The sequence below is a fragment of the Pristiophorus japonicus genome, chromosome 18, assembly GCF_044704955.1.
Source record: "Pristiophorus japonicus isolate sPriJap1 chromosome 18, sPriJap1.hap1, whole genome shotgun sequence".
NCBI classification, from domain to species: domain Eukaryota; kingdom Metazoa; phylum Chordata; class Chondrichthyes; family Pristiophoridae; genus Pristiophorus; species Pristiophorus japonicus.
The window spans coordinates 27,693,460-27,715,205 of NC_091994.1; the positions used below are offsets into that span (position 1 = coordinate 27,693,460).

The following is a 21,746-nucleotide window of genomic DNA, read 5'->3' on the forward strand; positions in this document are numbered from 1 at the left end:
AAGACTGGATCAACTGGGCTTGTATTCACTGGAGTTCAGAAGAATGAGAGGGGACCTCATAGAAACATATAAAATTCTGACGGGGTTAGACAGGTTAGATGCAGGAAGAATGTTCCCAATGTTGGGGAAGTCCAGAACCAGGGGTCACAGTCTAAGGATAAGGGGTAAGCCATTTAGGACCGAGATGCGGAGGAACTTCTTCACCCAGAGAGTGGTGAACCTGTGGAATTCTCTACCACAGAAAGTTGTTGAGGCCAATTCACTAAATATATTCAAAAAGGAGTTAGATGAGGTCCTTACTGCTAGGGGGATCAAGGGGTATGGCGAGAAAGCAGGAATGGGGTACTGAAGTTGAATGTTCAGCCATGAACTCATTGAATGGCGGTGCAGGCTAGAAGGGCCGAATGGCCTACTCCTGCACCTATTTTCTATGTTTCTATGTTTCTATGTAAAAGGACACTGTGCCCAACTGTAAAGCCCCCATGGCCACCACAGGTTAGATTAGCAAACTCAAAAGTTTTTTTTATAGATTTTATTACCTTGTTGTCATTTCCTCCAGAGGCCAGAAGCTGGTGATCCGTCGACCACTTCAAACCACAAACTTCCTGTCTGTGACCCTGAAGCCGTCGCTCGGATTGCAATGGCGGGGTGCGGATATCTCTCTGAAGAATAAGACGGTCTCTACTTCCTGATGACAGCTGATCAGCATTCCATGCGAGAGCCCCTAGAGCACAATCAACCTTACATGTAAACTGCTTGCAGTGCTGAAAATGTGGACAACTACTGACAACTTGGATCGATTTTATTTTAAAGAGAAAGCTGCTTCAATTTGAGTTGATTGGAAACCAATTAGTCTGCTGACAACAGTATAGCAGAAAGTATTCTTAGTCCAAAGTTATTCTTTCATTTCTGCCAACTATTAATCTTGCTTACAAGCATATGGAATAGCTTAGGCATCAGCAATTTCTTCAAAAGTCCACTTGTGTGTTAAATGTCTTCCCAATGGAAGGGAAACCGTTTCATGGAATATTTTAAGTCAGCTTTCTGAGACCTTAGACTTGCAGGTTTGAGATGATGTAAATATATTGATGGACTTTTTGAAGAGTGAAGTTGCAAAAAAGGTAGATATAGCAATGGCACTGGGACATCTAGCAATAGTTATTCTTGCTTTGCCTACCTGAATAAACTGTAAATAAAAGCAGACAGTCTAAGTGCTAAACTTTGATGGGGGGGGGGGAAGGTGGGGAAGAAATACTATTTGGGCCAAAGACCAGTATCTCAATATATAGAATTATTTTATCTATAAAAAGAGCTACATCCATACTATTCAATGTTTTGTTATGTAATAATATCACAATCATATGTAAACACATGATTGTAGAAAACTATAAAAATGTTACCCATTGATCCATATTAAGCGTGGACCAATCAGATCCTGATATTTAATTCCACAAAACAGCCACACTGGATTTTGTTTCTTATTTTTTTGAATTACTTTGCTTTCTCCAGGTACAGATTTGAGAAATTCCTGTATTATATTTTTTATGAGTTGAGAGACCTGTTAAATACTGTGCAATTTAAAAAAAAAAAATTCAGCTAGCTATAACTGAAAAGGAACCACTTTGCCTATTTCATGGAAGTGGCCAACACTCAACATTGACCAGATTCATGCTCAAATTCAGTGACAGATTATTCCTCTACTTTGTTGGTCTGTTCCCGTAAATGGTCAATGTTTTCTTGGTGGTTGGTGGTCTCTCTTTGAAATGCTGAGGTGTGCAAACTCTCAGACTGTGAGTAGTTTTCAAATTCATTCTCTCCAATAGCTGCCTCAAGGAATACATTGGAGTGCAAGATACCCAATATCTCTAACATGTGTGACATAAAAGACTTCTTTTGGTAGTAAGGCCTTGCCCTAAAAATACTCAACTTTAGTTCAGTTCACCACAAAACATGGGCATAGTGCCTTTTTAAAGAGGATCTTAAAAAAAGACGGAGAGTGAAGCGATTTAGGGAGAGCATCCCAGAGTGGTACCTGGGTAGCGGAAGATACAACTATCAACGGTAGGGTGAGAATACACAAGAAATCGAAGCCAGAGAAACAAACAGTTGAATTGGTGGCGGGGGGGTTGCTGTAGGACTGGTAGATGTTACAGAGAAAGGGAGAGCCGAGGACATAGAGAGATTTAAGACAGGGACAAAAATTATTAATTTGAAACCTTGGGAAACCGACGTAGATCAGCAAGGATAGGGGTGATAGGCAAGCGGAATTTGGTAGGATATGAGCAGCAGCCATTTGGACAAGCTAGAGTTTATGAAGGACGGAAGAGGGAAGGCCAACAAGGGGAGTATTGAAGTAATCTAGTCTAGAGGTGATAAAGACATGCATGAGGGTTTCACTGGTGGATGGGCTGAAGTAGGGGCGTAAGCAGTCTTTCTGATGGAAGGATGTGGGGTTGGAAACTCAACTTTGAGTTGAACAGGATGCCAAGAGTGCAAAAAGTCTGATTTAGCCCGAGACAGTGCCCAGGGAGTTAATGAAGGATCAGAATTTATGACAGGGTCTGAAGACAATGGCTTTTGTCTCATCAACATTTAATGGGAGGAATTTAAAACAAGGAAATGTTCAGATTAGGGCCATGGCAAATTATGGTATGCACAAGGGGGCACCGGAAACTGCTTTTCTGCCATGATCATGGATGAGGGGTCGGGGGGAAGGGGAGGAGAGTGGGAGTCTGAACTGAAACCTCCCTTAGTGTAGTGCTGAGGGAGTGCTACATTGCTACAGCAAGATGTTAGCGAGGGCATCACATTTATGCCAGTATCTTACCCTGAAAACAGCTGTCACTGACCTTTTGGGGGCTATGAAAATGCCAATATCCGAATATATAAATTGGATGGAAAATCAAATGCATTACTTAAAATGTTCTCTTTGTCTCCTTTCCTTCATATCCTTAATTGTAATGATTTATTTACATATGAGCAGATTTGTGCTCTACACTAGCAGATTTCAGAATTCTAGTTTAATAGATGCTCTTGGCAAATCAGAAGCTGTCAATAAAAAGTTCCATGAACTTGAATTCAAGAACTTACCAACTCTAGCGGAGTGACCTTCAAGTGTGGATAATTTCTTCCCTGCAGCTGCATCCCAAATCTGAACATATCCTTTGTGTGTTCCAACTGCTACCAAGTTTCCCTAGATTAAATAAAATAACGATGATTCCAAGAGCCTTTCAGTTGCTACCCATAATGGCTGAATATTAAAGCAATACATTATAAAACTTATTTTGCATAAAAAACAATTTGATACTTTGCAAAAATATGGCAATTAAAATTTCTGTGATATTTAATTGACTTTCAAAGTTCACTTTATAGCACATTACCCTGTAATGCCTCAGTATTTATTTAGGTTAAAAAAATTAAGTGAGATTAGCTACCTTGTATACACATCATGTTTGAAACTGAAACATCCTCATCAAACCACCAAGAGTAAATCATGAAGGCTCACCCTCAGTGGTATGGGATACAGAAATATTTGCTGTGAAAATATTTTATTTTTCTATTTTTGCAAGACAATGCTATACTCAGTAGATGTCGGAATGTTTGTTAACAGCAACTTGTCTCAGTGCTGCACATGTGACAATTTATTTTTATTAAGTTCTTGTAAATCAGGCCCTGAAACAACTAATAATATACTGAAAAGTAGCCAAGAATTTATTAAGCAATTTATCATGGATGTTCCATCATCTGCTGAGGGTAGTGCACAGTCCAGTTAGTACCCCATACATCTACTGCATGAAAACCACCTCCACTTTCTAAATTCAGTTTCCTCCCACCTATCTCAACAAAAAAGCTTGTTCACTAAAGTTTATAAAGAACAACCAAACTTGCATTTATATAGTGCCTTTCACAACATTAGGATGCCCCACAATGCTTCACAGTCAATTAAGTAATTTTAAAATGTAGCCATTGTTGCAATGTAGGGAAATATGGCAGATAAATATACAACAAGATCCTACAAACAGCAATGAGACAAATGGCCAGGTAATACATTTTAGTGAAATAGGGCTTAAAATTGCCCAGAAGTTGCTCCGTTTTTTTTGGAGCAACTTGATTTTTCTGGAGTATCTTAAAAATCCCCATTTTGCACATTCAATTTGCGCCAGTGTAAGCGAGTTAGTTAGGTTTTTTTTAAGTTTCGTTTTTTTTCCAAAAGGGGGCGTTACCAGCCACCTACGCCCATTTTGGCCATTTAGGCCACTTTGGACAGCTAATAGTTGCTCCAAACTAACTTAGGCCAACTTATGTGGCCGACTTGTGGCCGCACAGAAAATCCTTGCGGAGAGTTAAGAAATCAACGCAGGTAGGTACATCGGAGACCATTCTGCCAGAGTTAGGAGCGGGAAGGAAAGCGGAGAGGACCTTGCAAAGCACTAAACAAAGCACAACAAGTAGTAGACATTCAAGAAGACATAAAAAATAAAACTAAGTCCTACCTTCATATCAAAACTCTGCCCGGGAAGTCAGCGGGCCGGCCGGTGCAACAGAAGTAAGTCAGTCCTACCCTACCTTCATATTCAGCCTGGGAACAGCAATGCAGCAAGTCCAGATTCCAGTCCCAGGGAGCCCTATCTCAGTCCCAGCTCCAATCCCTTCCCAAAGAATCCTCTCTATCTGACCCCACTCCTGTTCCTACTCAGCTTATCTAAAGCTAGCTTTAGGATGTCTTGCCTGGCACTTTTTGTTTAAAGAAGTGAGGAATGTTGACGAAGCTTTCATTTGAAACACTTTTGTGGCATTGTTTTTCATATCTGACTCAACCTTCTGTTATGAAGAAAGCAGCCGGCTTCACAACCCTAACACTTGTAAACATCGGGATCAGCCTCAGTGCATTCCACAGTGGGCCTGGCCGGTACGTGAGACCACTCGGCCAGGGATACGGGCGGCGAGCATCGGGTCCCTCCCACACAAGCTGCAGGACGTGCTGGGGGGCGAGGACCTATTGTGCATGTGCGCACACTCCAATGCGCATGGGGAGAGCTACCGACACTGTTTTTCGCGCAGGGCTCTAGCTCCGCCTCCCCCAATTGACTGGCCAAGCCCCAGGAGAGGCAGAATCGGGGGACATTTTTTCGGCGCCGTTTTTAGCCCACAAAGTTGGCACATCACTGATGAGTGCACTGAAAAAAGGGGTGGGTCAACTTTGAGCCCATTGACTGAAGAATAAATTTTGGCCAGGACACCAGGAGAACTCACCTGCTCCTTTTTGAAAAGTGCCATTGGATCTTTTACAGAAACAGTGCAGGTAGAGCCTTGGTTTTACGTCTCATCAGAAAGATGACACCTCCAACAGTGCAGCATTTCCTCAGTACTGCACTGAAATGTTAACCTAGATTATGTGCTCTCTGAAGTGGACCTTGAATCCAAGACGTTCTGACTCCGAGGCAAGAGAGCTACTAAGGCTGACACATTTTCATTTTGTAAGTTACAAATACATACCAATTGCATTGAGCAAAAGAAACAAAAAATGTATCTTGCTTGCTGCAATGTATATGAAAGCAGTCTCTTTAAATAAAACTTATGCTTAACTCTATTTTTAGATCAATAAATAATATTTACTCTCTCTGACCAGCCGACCGACGTAACAGAATCTCCATCTATAGAAAGATCACAGAGTCTGGTCACCTAAAAGATAGAAAGTCAATGCTTAGAGGACATGCATTGAAAAAAATGTACACAAGTAGGACATCAACATTTTCTTCAAGCTGTGCCAAAAGCCAAAAGTGAATAAAAGAATGTAAACTATTTACTCCAGAAATTTTTCTTATAAAGTTGCCATTTTAGTACTGAACTTTCTAATGCCCAAAATAAAAGATTAAACAAAATGCTTTAATTATATATTTCACGATAACATTACATTAATGCATTTAATTGTCTTTGCGTCTTTAATACCTTCATTAAAGTTTATGCTTGAACATCTCTGCTTCTCACAAAAGCCGGAACTTTGGTCGGGTATTTATGCCCAAAATGGTGAGCCAAATCCAGATTGCGCATTCTGAGCATGTGCAGTGTACACAATTTCCCAGGATGCAGCAGTACCGTCAGCTGCACGGATGGCATATTTGTCCTTTAGCTTCTAGAAATTTCGGCTGCTATTTTTTGTTGCTCAAAATTATATGAAACTAGAGGTCACAGTTTGAAAGCTTTATTTCAGATAAAGTTTATATTGAGTTGTTTTTTTATATAAATGAAAAATTATGTTCGTTTTTTTTTTAAAAGAGGCTTTTTGTTTGTGTAAAAAAAACACCTGTTATTGCTCTTGCTTTTTGTGTTCTACAAACTTCAGCAAGTATATCGTTCCTCATTGTAATTCGTGTTCATTGTTCAAAAACAGCCTCTAATTGTCTCCTGAACGTCGCGTATTGTACTGACAATTATAACAGCCTCTAATTATCACTTGTTAGGTTCAGTTAGAAAATGTACATTTTTCAATTAAGGAGAATGAGTGAGTGGAGTGAGAGAGAGGTACAGCACCAAAATGGCCCTAACCAAGCCATAAACAACATGCTCCGAGACAGTGACAATGTTGCAATATCCTTTTTCGATTACTCTGCAGCCTTTGACAGTCTACCACAACATCCTCTTCCATCGCCTCTCTGTTCTCTAGCTCAGAAGGACTGCTCTCACTTAGTTCCACTCTTTCTTTTCCGATCGTAGCCAGAGCACCTTCAGCAATAATTGCTCTTTCTGCCCATGCATCATTATCTGTAGAATCCCCCAATGATCTATCCTTGGTCCCTTCCTCTTACTCAAATACTTGCTGTTCCTTGGCAACATCATCCAAACATGTAAGGAAATCAATTGTTACAAAGTTGAGCAATCTTGGGATATCTTTTTATGTGACAGTAAAAACTATATTTAACAACACAAGTAGCTCTGAAAATGAGTATCTGTTCTTGTGACTTATTCAATAGTTATTAATGCATTTTCTTGGAAACTAATATTTTGAAAGATTACTTAAGTGCCTAAAAGATGCTCCCTTGAATTTAGGAAAAGCCAGATGCAGTCCAATAAAGTTTACCACAAGAATTAAAATAATTCCTGATGTTGATTTGTGTGGCTGCAAATCAACTACACATACAACAGCCTTGATTTTGGAACATTAACTGTTCGCAGAATCCACTGGAGCACACTTGGTTATGTAAAAAGACCAACAATTTTGAGGTTTAGAAGACATTTATAAATTCAACTAAACAGCACTGTCATGCTTTAGGATCTCAAGGTGACCCCCACTGTTATACATCTTTTGGAAATATTCATTATACACCTACTTTTGGTTACTCAAACCCTATTTTGAAATACATGGCTGTGATAATGATGATGAAAAACAAGGACATATTATTTGGTTCACTCTCTGGACAGTTACAGTATATATTGACTGAAAAACAATCTCAATGAGTTGGTGGTTCATTAGTACACAGAAAACGGAATATCCTTAAACAGGAATAGATTACTACACTTCTCTCAAGAATCTCAAAACAACAACTTGCATTTATATTGTGACTTTAACGTAGTAAAACATCCCAAGGCGCTTCATAGGAGCAAAATCAGACAAATATTGACACCAAGCCAAGGACAACTTGGTCAGAGGTAGGTTTTAAGCAGCATCTTAAAAGAGGAGAGAGCATTGGAGAGGCAAATAGGTTTAACATAAGAACACATGAACATAAGAAATAGGAGCAGGAGTAGGCCATTTGCTCCCTCGAGCCTGCTCCGCCATTCAATAAGATCATGGCTGATCTGATCCTGGCTTCAACTCACTTCCCCGCCCACTCCCCATAACCCTCGACTCCCTTACCATTCAAAAATCTCCACCTTAAATATATTCAAAGACTGAGCCTCCACAGCTCTCTGAGGTAGAGAATTCCAAAGATTCACGACCCTCAGGAGAAGAAATTCCTCTTAATTTCTGTTTTATTCTGAAACTATGCCCCTTAGTTCTAGATTCCCCCATGAGGGGAAACATCCTCTCTGCATCTACCATGTCAATCCCCTTCAGAATCTTATATTTTTCAATAAGATCGTCTCTCATTCTTCTAAACGCCAATGAGTATAGGCCCAACCTGTTCAACCATTCTTCATATGACAACCCCTTCATCTCAGGAATCAACCTCGTGAATCTTCTCTGAACTGCCTCCAATGCAAGTATATCCTTCCTTAAATAAGGAAACCAAAACTGTACACAGTAGTCCAGGTGTGGTCTTACCAACGCCATGTACAGTTGGAGCAGGACTTCCCTACTTTTATACTCCATCCCCCTTGCAATAGAGGCCAACATTCCATTTGCCTTCCTGATGACTTGCTGTACCTGCATACTAACTTTTTGTGTTTCATGTACAAGACTCTCCAGATCCCACTATATTACAGTATTTTGTAATTGCACCCCATTTAAATAATAATTTGCTTTTTTAATTTTCCTACCAAAGTGGATAATCTCACATTTTACCACATTATAGTCCATTGCAAATTTTTGCCCCACTCACTGAGCCCATCTATATTGCTTTGTAGATTCTTTGCGTCCTCCTCACAACTTGCTTTCCCACCTATCTTTGTATCATCAGCAAATTTGGCTACATTACACGCGGTCCTTTCATCCAAGTCATTAATATAAATTATAAATAGTTGAAGCCCCAGCACTGATCCCTGTGACACCCCACTAGTTACAGTTTTCCAACCTGGGGAGGGAATTGCAGAGCTTAGGACCCAGGCAGCTGAAGGCACGGCTGCCAATGGTGGGGGCAAAGAAAGTGGGGGATGCACAAGAGGTCAGAGTTGGAGGAATGCAGAATTCTTCGAGGGTTGTAGAGCTGAAAGAGATTACGGAAATAGGGAAGGGTGAGGCCATGGAGGGATTTGAACACAAGGACCAGGAGACAATGTGGGCCAGCAAGCATAGGGGTGATGGGTACTTAATTGCTTTTCTGTTACATACATAGTGGGACTTACTTTATTAATGAATATGAAGCATCCTCCACGCACCTGAGTCCTGATCAATGCTCTAGAGAAGCCTTGTGATGGGCAAAAATCCTCAGAGACATTTTTGACACTGGTATGCATTAATGTCAAGTAATGCTGAATCACATGGCAAGTCTACTTTCACTGTGTAAACGCCCTCCACGTGTTAGTGGCAGTTTGTTTTGTATCACACATATAAAAGGTGAAGAATACCTTAGATTCAAAACAATGAATACAGCTCTACAAGATAATTTTACTTCATTCAGTATTCTCTACATTTCACTAAAGACTAACCCAATAGTACAGAAACCAGGTAATTCAGTCTTATTTTGCTAAAAATGTATTCACTGTTTTCGTGGGGTTTAAGTTTGGAAAAGGCTGTTCTTAGCAGTTCTGGTGAATAAATCCTAAATTAGCATACTGAGATCTGTTGGTATCTGCAGCTTGAGATTAATGGAAACATGGGTTTAAACTTTGCAGTTGGATCCTGCAACTCTATGGTGCACACCCAAGTGGTCCACAAAAAGCTGGAATATCTCTGCAATATGTTGTAAAATCGTAGATATAATAGAGCAGGCAGTTAGCAAATCATCATTCCATGTTTTTACACAGAAATGCATTGAATTAAAGGCGTTTTCATCATGTTCTTTGAAAAAAAATTGTGTTGCTCAAACACGACAGCAGTCACTACATGAAAACTACTTGAAAAACAGCTTAAAATAAACTAATTTTTAAAAAATAAGTTTTTCATAAAGTTCGGACTCAACTTCAGGAATTACTTCTTGGTTTTGGACTCGCCTCTTCAGGAATCCTTCGGCATTCCTAATATCTGGATTCATCCCAAGACCCAGTTCTCTTCTGCCTCCAGGACAAGCTTCCTTATCCTGTTTTCACATCATCAGCCTCAGGACCTACTCCTGTGCCTTGCCACTCCCTCCCAGCTTAGACACCACTCCCTCTCAAGATCCAGCTCTCTGTTTCTACTGGCAGCAGGGTCCCTCCTAGCTGTAGACCTTTTGACCGTAGGCCCAGGCTCCCTACTTCCTAGCAGCCTAGGTTTCGGCTCCCAGTTTCTCACTCCCAACCACATATGTGCAGTTTCTGTGCGCTTCAGCGGCTCTTCGATGTGCCGCTACTACTAGGAAGCTGTAGCTCTTGATCCAGCCCTGTGTAGACACATTCTGATCTCTGACTTTGACCTCCAGCTACCATGATATTGCATTGACCCCAGTGTTGCGCACACTGCTAGGGATTGAGCAATGGCCACCAGCAGTAGCATGGTTGAGGGAACAGTCCATTTCATGAATGTACATCACAAGCACAAAAAAACTTCCTAAAAGTGCCATTTTTCTTCTTAAAGTTTGAAACATTAACTTTCCTACAACAATTACAATATTAATGAGATGCTTCAATAATTATCCAAGAATTAAGTACTGAGTAGATCAAACTACCAATACAGTTTACCATAAATAGCCAACATTTGGGGCAGAAATTGTTGATCCTTTCCTAGAGAAAGATAAATTGCTACTTTGATGAATGTGGAAGACTTGTATGCAGCACGAGAACCTTGTGGTTACCAATAAGGAGGCATCATCCATCACATGATTTCTCTAGAACATTGATCAGGATCATTTTCAACTTCATGGGGTTGTGAAGGATGTTGAATTCAGAATGTTTGACTGTAGTAATCCCTGGTCAACATGATCTAAACTCAAAAAGTTTAATTTATTTAAAAATGATTTAGTTTTCCACAACTGACATCAGTTACTGATAAATATGCATTTAAGCTAAACCAAGGCAATAGCTAAAATGCTCGTCCAGTTGTGCGTGTGGGTGGGGGGGGGGGGGGGGGGGAAGGAGTGGCGGGGAGAGACAGAGACAGAGACAGGAACAGGGAGAGAAGAAACAGGAATATAAAAATTCACCTGGCTAGTACAAGCACTCCAAAGGTACACACAAGTGCCAAGTCCAACACTTAACACATTTAGGGAAGACCAGTCCACTAGGTTTAAATAAAAGTCATCTTGAAGTTCTGGTGCATCAAGAACTTTAAATGGAATCTTCGAGATTTTTCGAGTAGGCTTTCTTGGTGACCGCAATAATTTTTGGCTGTTCAAGAAAGAAATATCCAAAATTAAATGCTGAACAGAATAGCAGCATATACATTCTTTAAGTCTGATAATGGTTAATGTTCATGCCCGGTGCTACCATTGGATGCATTCTGCTCATTTTAGAAAAAGGGAGCATGATTTGCCACTTCATTGTTGGCATAATTTTCTTGTGACCATTCATAAATGGGTATTGAAAAATATTGAAATTAATCTTTGCTCAAAAATTTTTTTTTTTTTTAAATATTTAGAATATTAGTGATTTACACTACTTAAAAGTCTCAGATTAAACAAATGGAGGTGGGGCGCAAAATTAGACCTACTTTTGCCCATTTCTCAGGTGCAAAACGGGGGCAAAAGGACCTATTTCATGGGGCCATGTCCCATGCTTAAGGATGCCTGAAGTACATCAGACATCAAATTGACTCGGGCGATATTCAGGCATGCCGAGCAGCAGCCTATTTGTCAGACTCCTTGCATATGCTAGTGAGGGATCCAATGCCTGTTTAAGGCCCCCTAATCGAAGTTAGTCAGAAGCTGAACAATGCATGCGCTGGGCATGCTCCAAACAGTTTTTCGGGTCCTTCTGCGGCCTAATAAGCGGTCCTTACAGGGGAACGTTGGAGGCCACCAAGTTTTTCTTTTTCTTTTTTTTTTTTACTTACCTGTACTCACCCTTCTGGTTTGTCTCCCCACCCCCTCTCCCAGGACCTACCCAAGGCCCCGGTGCCAGTATCATACCAAGACCAATTTGAACCAGAGGAAATATCAGGAAAGAGCAGAAATGTTAAACTTAATCAATTATTTTGAACTCAAATTTAAATCCATTCACCTGTGCCATTAATTTTGAGACTACGTGGCTGTGGCCAGTGGTGTAAATCCAGGAAATTCACGATCACTATTGCCTTGACTGGAGGGCAAAGCTACGATAATCAATTTGGCACAGTTTCAGCTAGGTTATTGCCAGGGCAGCACAAAAGTCTCAGGAAATTATGGTACGGTGTGAATAATGGCATAACTTCTTTACACCATAATTTTCGGGACCTTGGAGTTGGAAAATGAACCCAATGTTATAGATGCACCATTCCAATGAGTAAGGAAATCTCTAGAAAATTCTGGACCATTGTCTCGGATTCAATTTTCTATTCTCAGCAACATATTCTACAAGGTTTACCTCAGGCCTCCTTCATGATGGAAATACCAGGATCTGGGTATCACATGACAGTTCCTGGGGCCAAGTTGGATTAGGTGGATTTCAAGGACCCATTTATGAAAGATCACAAAACTGTCCAGCAAATTAAACAAATTAGTGAATTGCTGGCTGAAGTCATCTAAAGGACTGCAGCATTCCAAGCTCCAGATTGAAGGAGATCCAACAAAGAGAATGGTAAAGAAAACTAGTCCAAACACACATATAGTTCAGATTCGGTACACAATTCTGCCATTTAATGTACTAATTTGCATTTGCTAATTTGAAGAATGAGTTTGGCAACTCCAAAAGAGATTAAAAATGAAGTGTCTACAACAAGAAAAATCCATTTGTCTACTGAATCTTGAGACTCTAGCATCCTAATTCCAATATATATCAAGCTACTGATATTAACCATCAGAAAATCTACTCATTTCCAGAAAAGTTGAAATATAAAAAAAAAACAAAATAAAGGAATTGTGCGTGAACTTTCAGTAACAGCATTTAATATTGTTTAGAGATAAATAATTTCAATACACAGGCTATTTGAAATATATTACTGAACAATTAGAATTCCCATTACAAAATAACATAATAAGCTAGATGCTTACCTTTTATTGCTAACAGGAGATAAGGAGTAAGGTGAAATGTCATTTCCATCATCAGGACTTGCACGCTTAGTGCTGAGGGAGTACTAGAAAATAAAATCAATACAAGATACCAATACTGATTAAAAAGACATTGGGCTAGTACCTCCACTTTTGTGCTTATTGCCCAAAAATGGGCGTTATTTCCGGTGTGGGCGGCAAAAAAAAGTTTTCAGATCGTCAGCTTCTCGCCCACTCAAAACACATAGTTTACATTTTTGAAAACGGGCGTTACCACGAGCGATATCAAATGGGTGGTAGCGTTAAATTTTTTTGACCTTCTGCCGTAAAGTGTGCCCGTCCTTAGCAACGGCATGGCAACGCTCGATTCCCGCGATTCAGGAGGTCAAGGGTCATCATGACATGCGCAGAAGAGGAGACCGAGAGAGGGGGAGCTCAGAGGCACTGAAAGCATTTGTGGCTGTGGTGTGCGCTTGTCTGGCTGTTGTGGGAGGCACGACGAAAATTCACCAGTAGCAAAAAGCCTACTAAGCACCAATAACATAGTTGGCACCGAGTTTCTGTCCAACAAATAAGAAATAACATGAAAGGGATGGAGGAGGCCCTAGGGCTGGTAGCCAGGAACACTGGTGGCAGAGGGCTCCCAGTGGTCCCTGAGCGCGGTACTCCACCCCTAGGTTCCGCACCACCCCTGCGAACGACAGATGAGAGCAAAGACCAAGATCCTGCTTCTGCATCAGAGAATGTTGCCCCCTCGGCACCCCCCGCTCCCGTACCCGTGCAACCACCGCAACCACTTCATCCCCCCCAATGAGGCACCACCTGAGGAGCTCCTCGGCCAGGCACCGTGGAGCGAGGATGGGAAGGGATAGAGGTGGGCAGAAGGAGAGGGGGGGGGGGGGTGGAAGGAAAGCGAGGTGTATGTGCGCAGGTGATGGCTGTGTTATATCTCCATCTGGGTGTATGCAATTTGTTGCAATGTATGGGGGCTGGGGACCACGCTCCTGCTTTGCCTTTGTATTCTGTGTTGGTGGACATGTTGAAAATGTGATTTTTGTCAATGGTGGAAAAAGTGGGGTGTGGGTGGGGGTTGGGTGTTATTGGCTGTGATACTTACGATTTTAGACCAATGTTTGTATTAAACTTTTGTTATTGAACATAACCTTGTTGCGCATTGTCTCAGATAGCAGGACCGTTTCATGGTAAGGAATCACCAGTGTGTAAGAGTTAAATACAACTTATCAATCAATGTAAACTTTAACTGGCACCAAGGTGATGGGCACCATTGATGTCTGAGCTGCACACACACAGCAGCGTGTCAGCATTGTCACTCACATCAGCGCTCTTTCAGGCAAATCTTTCAGATATCAGCTCCTCACGTAAGAGTGGGATTTAACAAATGCCAACCACACCGCTGGCATTTGTTCCGGTTAGTTGCACTCTTTGTGGCCGATTTTTTGAGCGAGCGATATTGTGGGCGAGGTGGTGAAATTGAAGATGGGCGATCTCCATGGCCGCTAGTTTGGGAAAATTTGCTCTTTACAACAAAAAACAGAGGGCGGGTGTTAATATTGAATCTCAGCGTTAATTCCGTGCGGAAAGTAACGCTGGCCGATATTATGGCCGTTGAATTTTCCCATTCTGCTGATTCCGCCCAAAATAAAAAGTGGGCGGGTGGTAAAATTTTTTCTCGGCATTAAGCCCATTGGGAAAATAATGTTTGACGATAAGTCTCCTAAAAAAGCCCTTCAGTTTCCATTTTGTGCCAAAATGGGCGCTATATGGGCATTATACGTCATTTCAGCGGTTAAATGGGCATTAAGTGGGGGTTAAGCATGCAAAAAAAGTGGAGGTTCTAGCCCATTAAAACAAGTAATTGAATTCTGCAGTGAAAACCTACTCGAGTTTAAAAAAAATTCCCGATGGGGAACATGAAAGTGGTTTAATGTAGTCCTTGGCCAGACCGAGAACAAAGCTCTTTAAGCAGATCTGGAGTTTCAATAAATACAGATGTTTCATTTTCAATGATGCAATACAGTTAACATTCATAGAATAATCAGTCCATAGAACCATAAATGTAATTGTAATGAATAATTCAAACATTTCAGAAAAAACACAAGGAAGCACAATATCGGAGAACAGCTCAAATGCCTGCCAAACCCACTTCTATAAACATGCATAATTTATCTTATCATGGACTTACCAATTTAATGCTCCATGAGAAAGTTTTGAATAAAATTGCTTTTTATAATACCACAGCATTACCAACAGCAATGCAAAGATACATGTACATTGCTGTCTCACACGGAATGAGTGCTTGGAGTCCTGGACAATGGCACAGAGGAGTATGCCAATTGTTTCATGTGCATGGGAGTGCCGGAGAAGGGCACCCAGAAATGGGGTGATAGATGAGTGAACTAGGAAACTAGCAAATGTAAAGCAATCAGTAACAAGCTGATGCTCTACATCCAACTGAACATTTTCCACACCCTGATCCAACGCCTTTAAAAAATGTAGCTGCTGCCTTTTACCTTTCAGCTAATTTCTTATCCATTCCCAGGTTTTATTCTCATTGGCTCCAACAAACCAAGACTATCCTTGCATTCATATAGCTCCTTTAATGCAGAAAAAAAGTCCCAAGGAGCTTCTGTGAAGCGTAATCAGACAAAAAATGGACACTGAGATGTTAGGAAAGGTGACTAAAATTTTCAACAGATGTGCTTTAAACAGGGTATGAAAAGGAGAAGAGGGAGATAGAGAAGTTAAGGGAGGGGATTCCATACTGTAGGCTCTAGATGGTTAAAGGCACGGCTGCAAATGATGGAAAAAGCGTGGGGGAATATACAAGAGGATAGAGTCAGATGAACGCAGAGTTCTCGAAGGGTTATAAGGCTAGAAGAGATTACAGAAATAGAGTGGGGCAAGGTCATGAAAGGATTTAAACACTAGGAAGCTAATTTTACATTTGAACTAGAAACCAATGTAGCTGAGCAAGCAGAAGGATGATGAATAATGGGGACTTGAAACAGGATAGGACACAGGCAGAGTTTTGGAAGAGCTTATGTTTATGGAGGCTGGTGCATTGGAGGCTGGCTAGGAGAGCATTGGAATAATCAAGTCTGGAGGTATGCATGATGGTTTGAGAAGCAGGCGAGCTAAAGTGGGGTTGGACCCAGGCAATGTTATGGAGATAGAAGTAGGCGGCCTTTGTAATGTAGAGTATATGAGCTCAGGGCTCTGCTTGGGGTAAAATAGTTCGTTGAGATTGCGAACAGTCTGGTTCAACCTGAAACAGTGGCTGGGCACATAAGAAATAGGAGCAGCAGGAGGCCCTCTGTCCCTTCATCCAAGTCATTAATATAGATTGTAAATAGTTGAGGCCCCAGCACCGATTCCTGCGGCACCCCATTAGTTACTGTTTGACAACTGGAAAATAACCCACTTATCCCAACTCTCTGTTTTCTATTAGTTAGTTAATCCTCTATCCATGCTAATATATTACCCCCAACCCCGTGAACTTTTATCTTGTACAGTAACCTTTTATGTTGCACCTTATCGAATGCCTTCTGGAAATCCAAATACACCACATCCACTGATACCCCCTTATCCACCTTGCTCGTTACATCCTCAAAGACTCCAGCAAATTTGTCAAACATGATTTCCCTTTCATAAAACCATGTTAACTCTGCATGATTGTATCATGTTTTTCTAAATATCCTGCTACTGGTTCCTTAATAATGGACTCCAGCATTTTCCCAATGACAGATGTTAGGCTAACTGATCTATAGTTTCCTGCTTTCTGTCTGCCTCCTTTTTTAAATAGGGGTGTTACATTTGCAGTTTTCCAATCTGCTGGGACCTTCCCAGAATCCAGGGAATTTTGGTAGATTACAACCAAATAATCCACTATCTCTGCAGCCATTTCTTTTAAGCTCCTAGGATGCAAGCCATCAGGTCCAGGGGTCTTGCCCACCTTTAGTCCCATTATTTTACCGAGTACAACTCGGGAAGTGGGATGGAATTAGTGGTGAAGGCCAAAGACATTGGCTTCAGTCTTCCCAATGAGGAAATTGTAGCTCATCCAGGACTAGATGGCGGACAAGCAGTCGAACACAGGACTGGATGGGCCGAGAGGTAGAGCTGGTTGTCATCAGTGTACATTATAGAACCCCATCCCATGTCTTCAGATGGTGTCACCAAGGGGCAGCATGTAGATGAGGAAGAGGAGGCCAAGGATAGAACCTTGGGAGACTCCAGAGATAACATCGCAGGGGCCGAAAGAGAAGCCATTGGGGAGAAGTTCTACCTATGATAGGATAGGTTAACAAGTAAAAGTGCTATTATAAAACAGCAGCAGTGCAGGCAAACAGACTACATTGTTCTGATTTGAGGAATGAGCAGTTCATACCTTAAATAAACTTTTTTTTTCAGGTGTTGAAGGCTGTAATCTTCTATCTTCTGTTTGAGGGTCCTGAACTTTTTCAATCCCTGCCCCAAGCAACTCATTTTTAAGTAATGCAGAATAAGCAAGTCCATCTGTCAAATAAAACAGGGCCAGGGGAAAAGTTAGAAATATCAAAATTTTTTAAAAAAGCTCAAGTAGGAATGCACAGTTTTTACTTACAGTACTTTGCTGAAGAGTTTGTTATAATACTTGTAGGACTTTTATCTTGCTGCATTTCACTGCATACAGGACTGAAAGAACTTTAAACTGAGAACAGGAAAGCTGACTGCTTTATCAACACGAAATGTAGTGTCTTTCAGTGCAGTAACGTTATTAGTTACAGCTGATTTGTTAACTGCCAGTGGGCATCACAGCAAAAGGCAGATGTTTTGTGTGATCAATTCACATGACTTGAAATTATATAGGGTTCAACTGAACGATACAGGCGAGTATTACAGTTCCTTCATCTGACACGACAGTTAAGCAAAGCTTCACCAGCTGTTTTCCAAACACAAAACAGTTTAATTTCTGCAACAAACAAGTTTACCCTTGATTTAGGAATCACGTACACAAGACATTAAAAATGACCACTGTTTAAATAAACCGATGATTTATGATCACAATATCATCATGAGACCTAGGCAACTGACAGTGTTGAAAAAGTGTATCTCCTGTGGCTTTGCTCAGTCAGGACAAAGCAAATTTCTCGGAGTACATTTTAACTTTCAAACCAAAATTTCATATTTAGCAGATTTCATTTTCAGGATTTCTTCATTTCTACATTTACTAAAAAAGGTTTTTAAATTGAGCACAGTGCACATTGTAGTGGTCATAACTTATAATATCCCTACTTACACCACCTATTGAGTACACATTTCAGTATTATGCAAAGCCTGATTTAGTTCAGTATAATTTCTCTACAATTCTGTGTGAATAGTTGAAGTGATGATCGTTAGTTTTGGTGAAAATTAGAGCATCTCAATATAATTTTTTGCATTTCACCTCCCTATGCTGCAAAGCAGTGTGTGCAGTGAAGGCATACAACACATGACAGGTTATGTACAACAAAATGGAGAATGATTTAAAAAAGTTAGATACAGGTACTAATGGATCTTCTGTGGCTTTGCCCAAAGAAATTCAAGACAAAGCACATTTCCATCAGAGTACATTAGTGATGCTGTTGGTATGAAGATCAGAAGGTCCATCTAGTGGTAGAAACATGAAGCTGAAGGCAGTGCAATACTCCCACAGTACTGTACTGGAATGTCAGTTTATATTATGAACTCGCATCCGTCTGACTCGTAGACGAGAGTACAACCTTTCAACTAATGCTGACACCTAACCATTTGTAGCCCCATCCCGCTACCATTTACTCACACACTTTTAAGTTTTTCCTTTTTCAAATACAGGTTGGATCTCTGTGGTCCGGCACACTCGGGACCTGACCGGTGCGGAAACAATGAATTTTCCGAACCACAGGAGATCAGTATATGACTGTACCAATACACCCTACATAAGCATACGCCTAGGCTAGGCTTACCTTCTCATTTAGGGGTAAATTTGAGCTAAATAATAGCACAGAACACAGAGCCAGTGCTGCCAGCTGGACGTAAACAAACTTTGCGGAAGCTCAGGAAACCGGGACGCTACACGCAAAGCGACAGTTCCGCAAACTAATGCCGAACCACGGATTTTTCCGGACCAGAGAGGTTCAACCTGTATGTATCCACTTTACCTTTTAAAATCCATTATGGTTTCTGCTTCTCCCAATGTTTCTTAATAACCCTCTGCATTAATTGTTTTCTAACTGCTCCCTTCTCTCTGATGAGCCTCTATTTTATTCAAATCCTAATTTTAAAGCATTACGCAGTTTAATATCTTATTCTTTGGCTATTACAAACATTGAAAAATAGCCAAGATTGAATGTTTTACAAAACTGTAAGTTAGGAGTTAAAAGCACACGTGTCTTTCATTTTTTTAATATTAAGTGGTTATAACCAACCATTTGGTAAACAATGGGACTCTTCAGATTTTCCCTCCCAAGTATTTGTGCATTTTGTTTCTGTTTTTTGCACTTTGTACACATTGTTGAAGTTGGTGAAGGAACAATGAAGGTAAAGTTGGATCATCGGTGCATTGCTGTGTTAATGTGGACTGTTACAGTGCTTAGTCCATCTGACTGTCCAGAATAGTGAGTGATGATCCCTTTGGGGTGGAGGGTGAAGAAGGAAACAGGAGGAATAGACAGAGGCAACCCTGCTACACGCTCATTCCTGTAATTATCTTAAAATGCATTATGTCTTCATTTCCAACCTCAACAGCGAAATAAATTAGTTCCCACACACTATTGTTTTACCTTTATGTTGCATTTTTTCTTCAAGTCTGGACATAATCTGCAAAACTACCTTTTCAGAAAGTGTAATGATTGTAAAACTTTAGTTTTAACTTTGGATTTAACAAATGAATGATTAATTAAAATAACGACAAAAACTATAAATGTATGTACTGAACCTTTGCCATTGTCAGAGGTTGCATCTTTTGCTTTTCTGTTTTGACTGGGTGATTTTTCATTTTCCTACAACAGAGAAAAAAAATCAGAATATATTTTCAGTTATTCAATGCTCAATTTTACGCAGGTCATTCATGCAACACCAACAACTTGTATTTATATAGCATCTTTCACGTAGTAAAACGTCCCAAGGCATTGCAAATCATTCAATCTTGGCTATTTTTCAATGTTTGTAATGGCTGAAAATATCAAGTATAAATTGTACTGCTTTAAGATTTGAATAAAACAACGCTTCATTACCAAAAGCATCTTAGAAATGGTCCCCAGATCTATTCATAAATGGTAATGTGCAGCATATGCTTGCAGATCAGTGTGGGGTTTTGCTGATTGCTTTTTTAAACTCAAATTTGCATAATCAATTAAGTGGTATCCATTTATTTTAACAGAAATAGGAAAGAATCTGGTAATTTCATTAATAAAATCACTGCTGACAAGATCCAAGCCACAATTTTTTATTAGGTGAGTTAATGGATAGATGGCAGACATTTTGCTAAAGCCCAATTCAATGAGGAGTGTAGAAGAGCATGCCAGAAGCAGCACCAGACATACTTAAAAATGAGGTGCCAACCTGGGGAAGCTGCAGCACAGGGCTACATGCATGCTAAAAAGCAGAAGCAGCATGTTATAGACAGGGCTAAGCGATCCCACAATCAACGGATCAGATCAAAGCTCTGCAGTCCTGCCACATTGAGTCGTGAATGGTGGTGGACCATGGTGGTGGTGACGGGAGGAGGAGGCTCCATGAATATTCTCATCCTCAATGATGGCGGAGCCCAGCACGTGAGTGCAAAAGTCAAGGCTGAAGCATTTGCAACCATCTTCAGCCAGAAGTGCCGAGTGGATGATCCATAACGGCCTCCTCCCGAGATCCCCACCATCACAGAAGCCAATCTTCAGCCAATTTGATTCTTTCCATGCGACATCAAGAAACGGCTGAGCACAATGAATACAGCAAAGGCATGGGTCTCAACAACATCCCAGCTGTCGTGCTGAAGACTTGTGCTCCAGAACTAGCCATGCCTCTAGCCAAACTGTTCTAGTACAGCTACAACACTAGCTGACAATGTGGAAAACTGCCCAGGTATGCCCTGTCCACAAAAAGCAGGACAAATCCAATCCGGCCAATTACAGCCCCACCAGTCTACTCTCAATCACCAGCATGGAAGGCGTCGTCGACAGTGCTATCAAGCGACACTTGCTCACCAATAACCTGCTCACTGATGCCTAGTTTGGGTTCTGCCAGGACAAATCGGCTCCAGTCCTCAATACAGCCTTGGTCCAAACATGGACAAAAGAGCTGAATTCTGGAGGTGAGGTGAGAGTGACTGTCCTTGACATCAAGACAGCATTTAACAGAGTGTAGCATCAAGGAGCCCTAGTAAAACTGAAGTCAATGGGAATCAGGGGTAAAACTCTCCACTGGCTGGAGTCATACCTAGCACAAAGGAAGATTATTGTGCTGGTTGGTGGTCAATCAACACAGCCCCAGGACATCGTTTCTCAAGTCAGTGTCCTCGACCAACCATCTTCAGCTGCTTCATCAATTACCATCCTTCCATCATAAGGTCAGAAGTGGGGATGTTTACTGATGACTGCACAGTGTTCAGTGCCATTCGCAACTTCTCAGATAATGAAGCAGTCCATGCCCGCATGCAGCAAGACCTGGACGATATTCAGGCTTGGGCTGATAAGTGGCAAGTAACATTCGCACCACGCAAGTGCCAGGCAATGACTATCTCCACACACAAGAGTCTAACCACCGCCCCTTGACATTCAACGGCATTACCATCACCGAATCCCCCACCATCACCATCCT

The 21,746-nt window shown here is 41.0% G+C and overlaps 1 protein-coding gene across 2 annotated transcripts in view; it reads right to left on the minus strand.

Annotated features, from left to right (window-relative positions):
- fzr1a (fizzy/cell division cycle 20 related 1a) overlaps window positions 1–21,746 on the minus strand; it is a 63,396-nt gene that overhangs the window by 13,323 nt on the left and 28,327 nt on the right. For both annotated transcript variants that reach the window (XM_070859810.1, XM_070859809.1), the window contains exons 4-10: window positions 19,873–19,936; window positions 17,326–17,453; window positions 12,921–13,003; window positions 10,938–11,121; window positions 5,617–5,682; window positions 3,091–3,193; window positions 540–724 (exon numbers count right to left, since the gene is read on the minus strand). In XM_070859810.1, coding sequence (XP_070715911.1) covers window positions 540–724; window positions 3,091–3,193; window positions 5,617–5,682; window positions 10,938–11,121; window positions 12,921–13,003; window positions 17,326–17,453; window positions 19,873–19,936 — 813 coding nt within the window. The remainder of the gene's footprint in view (window positions 1–539; window positions 725–3,090; window positions 3,194–5,616; window positions 5,683–10,937; window positions 11,122–12,920; window positions 13,004–17,325; window positions 17,454–19,872; window positions 19,937–21,746) is intronic.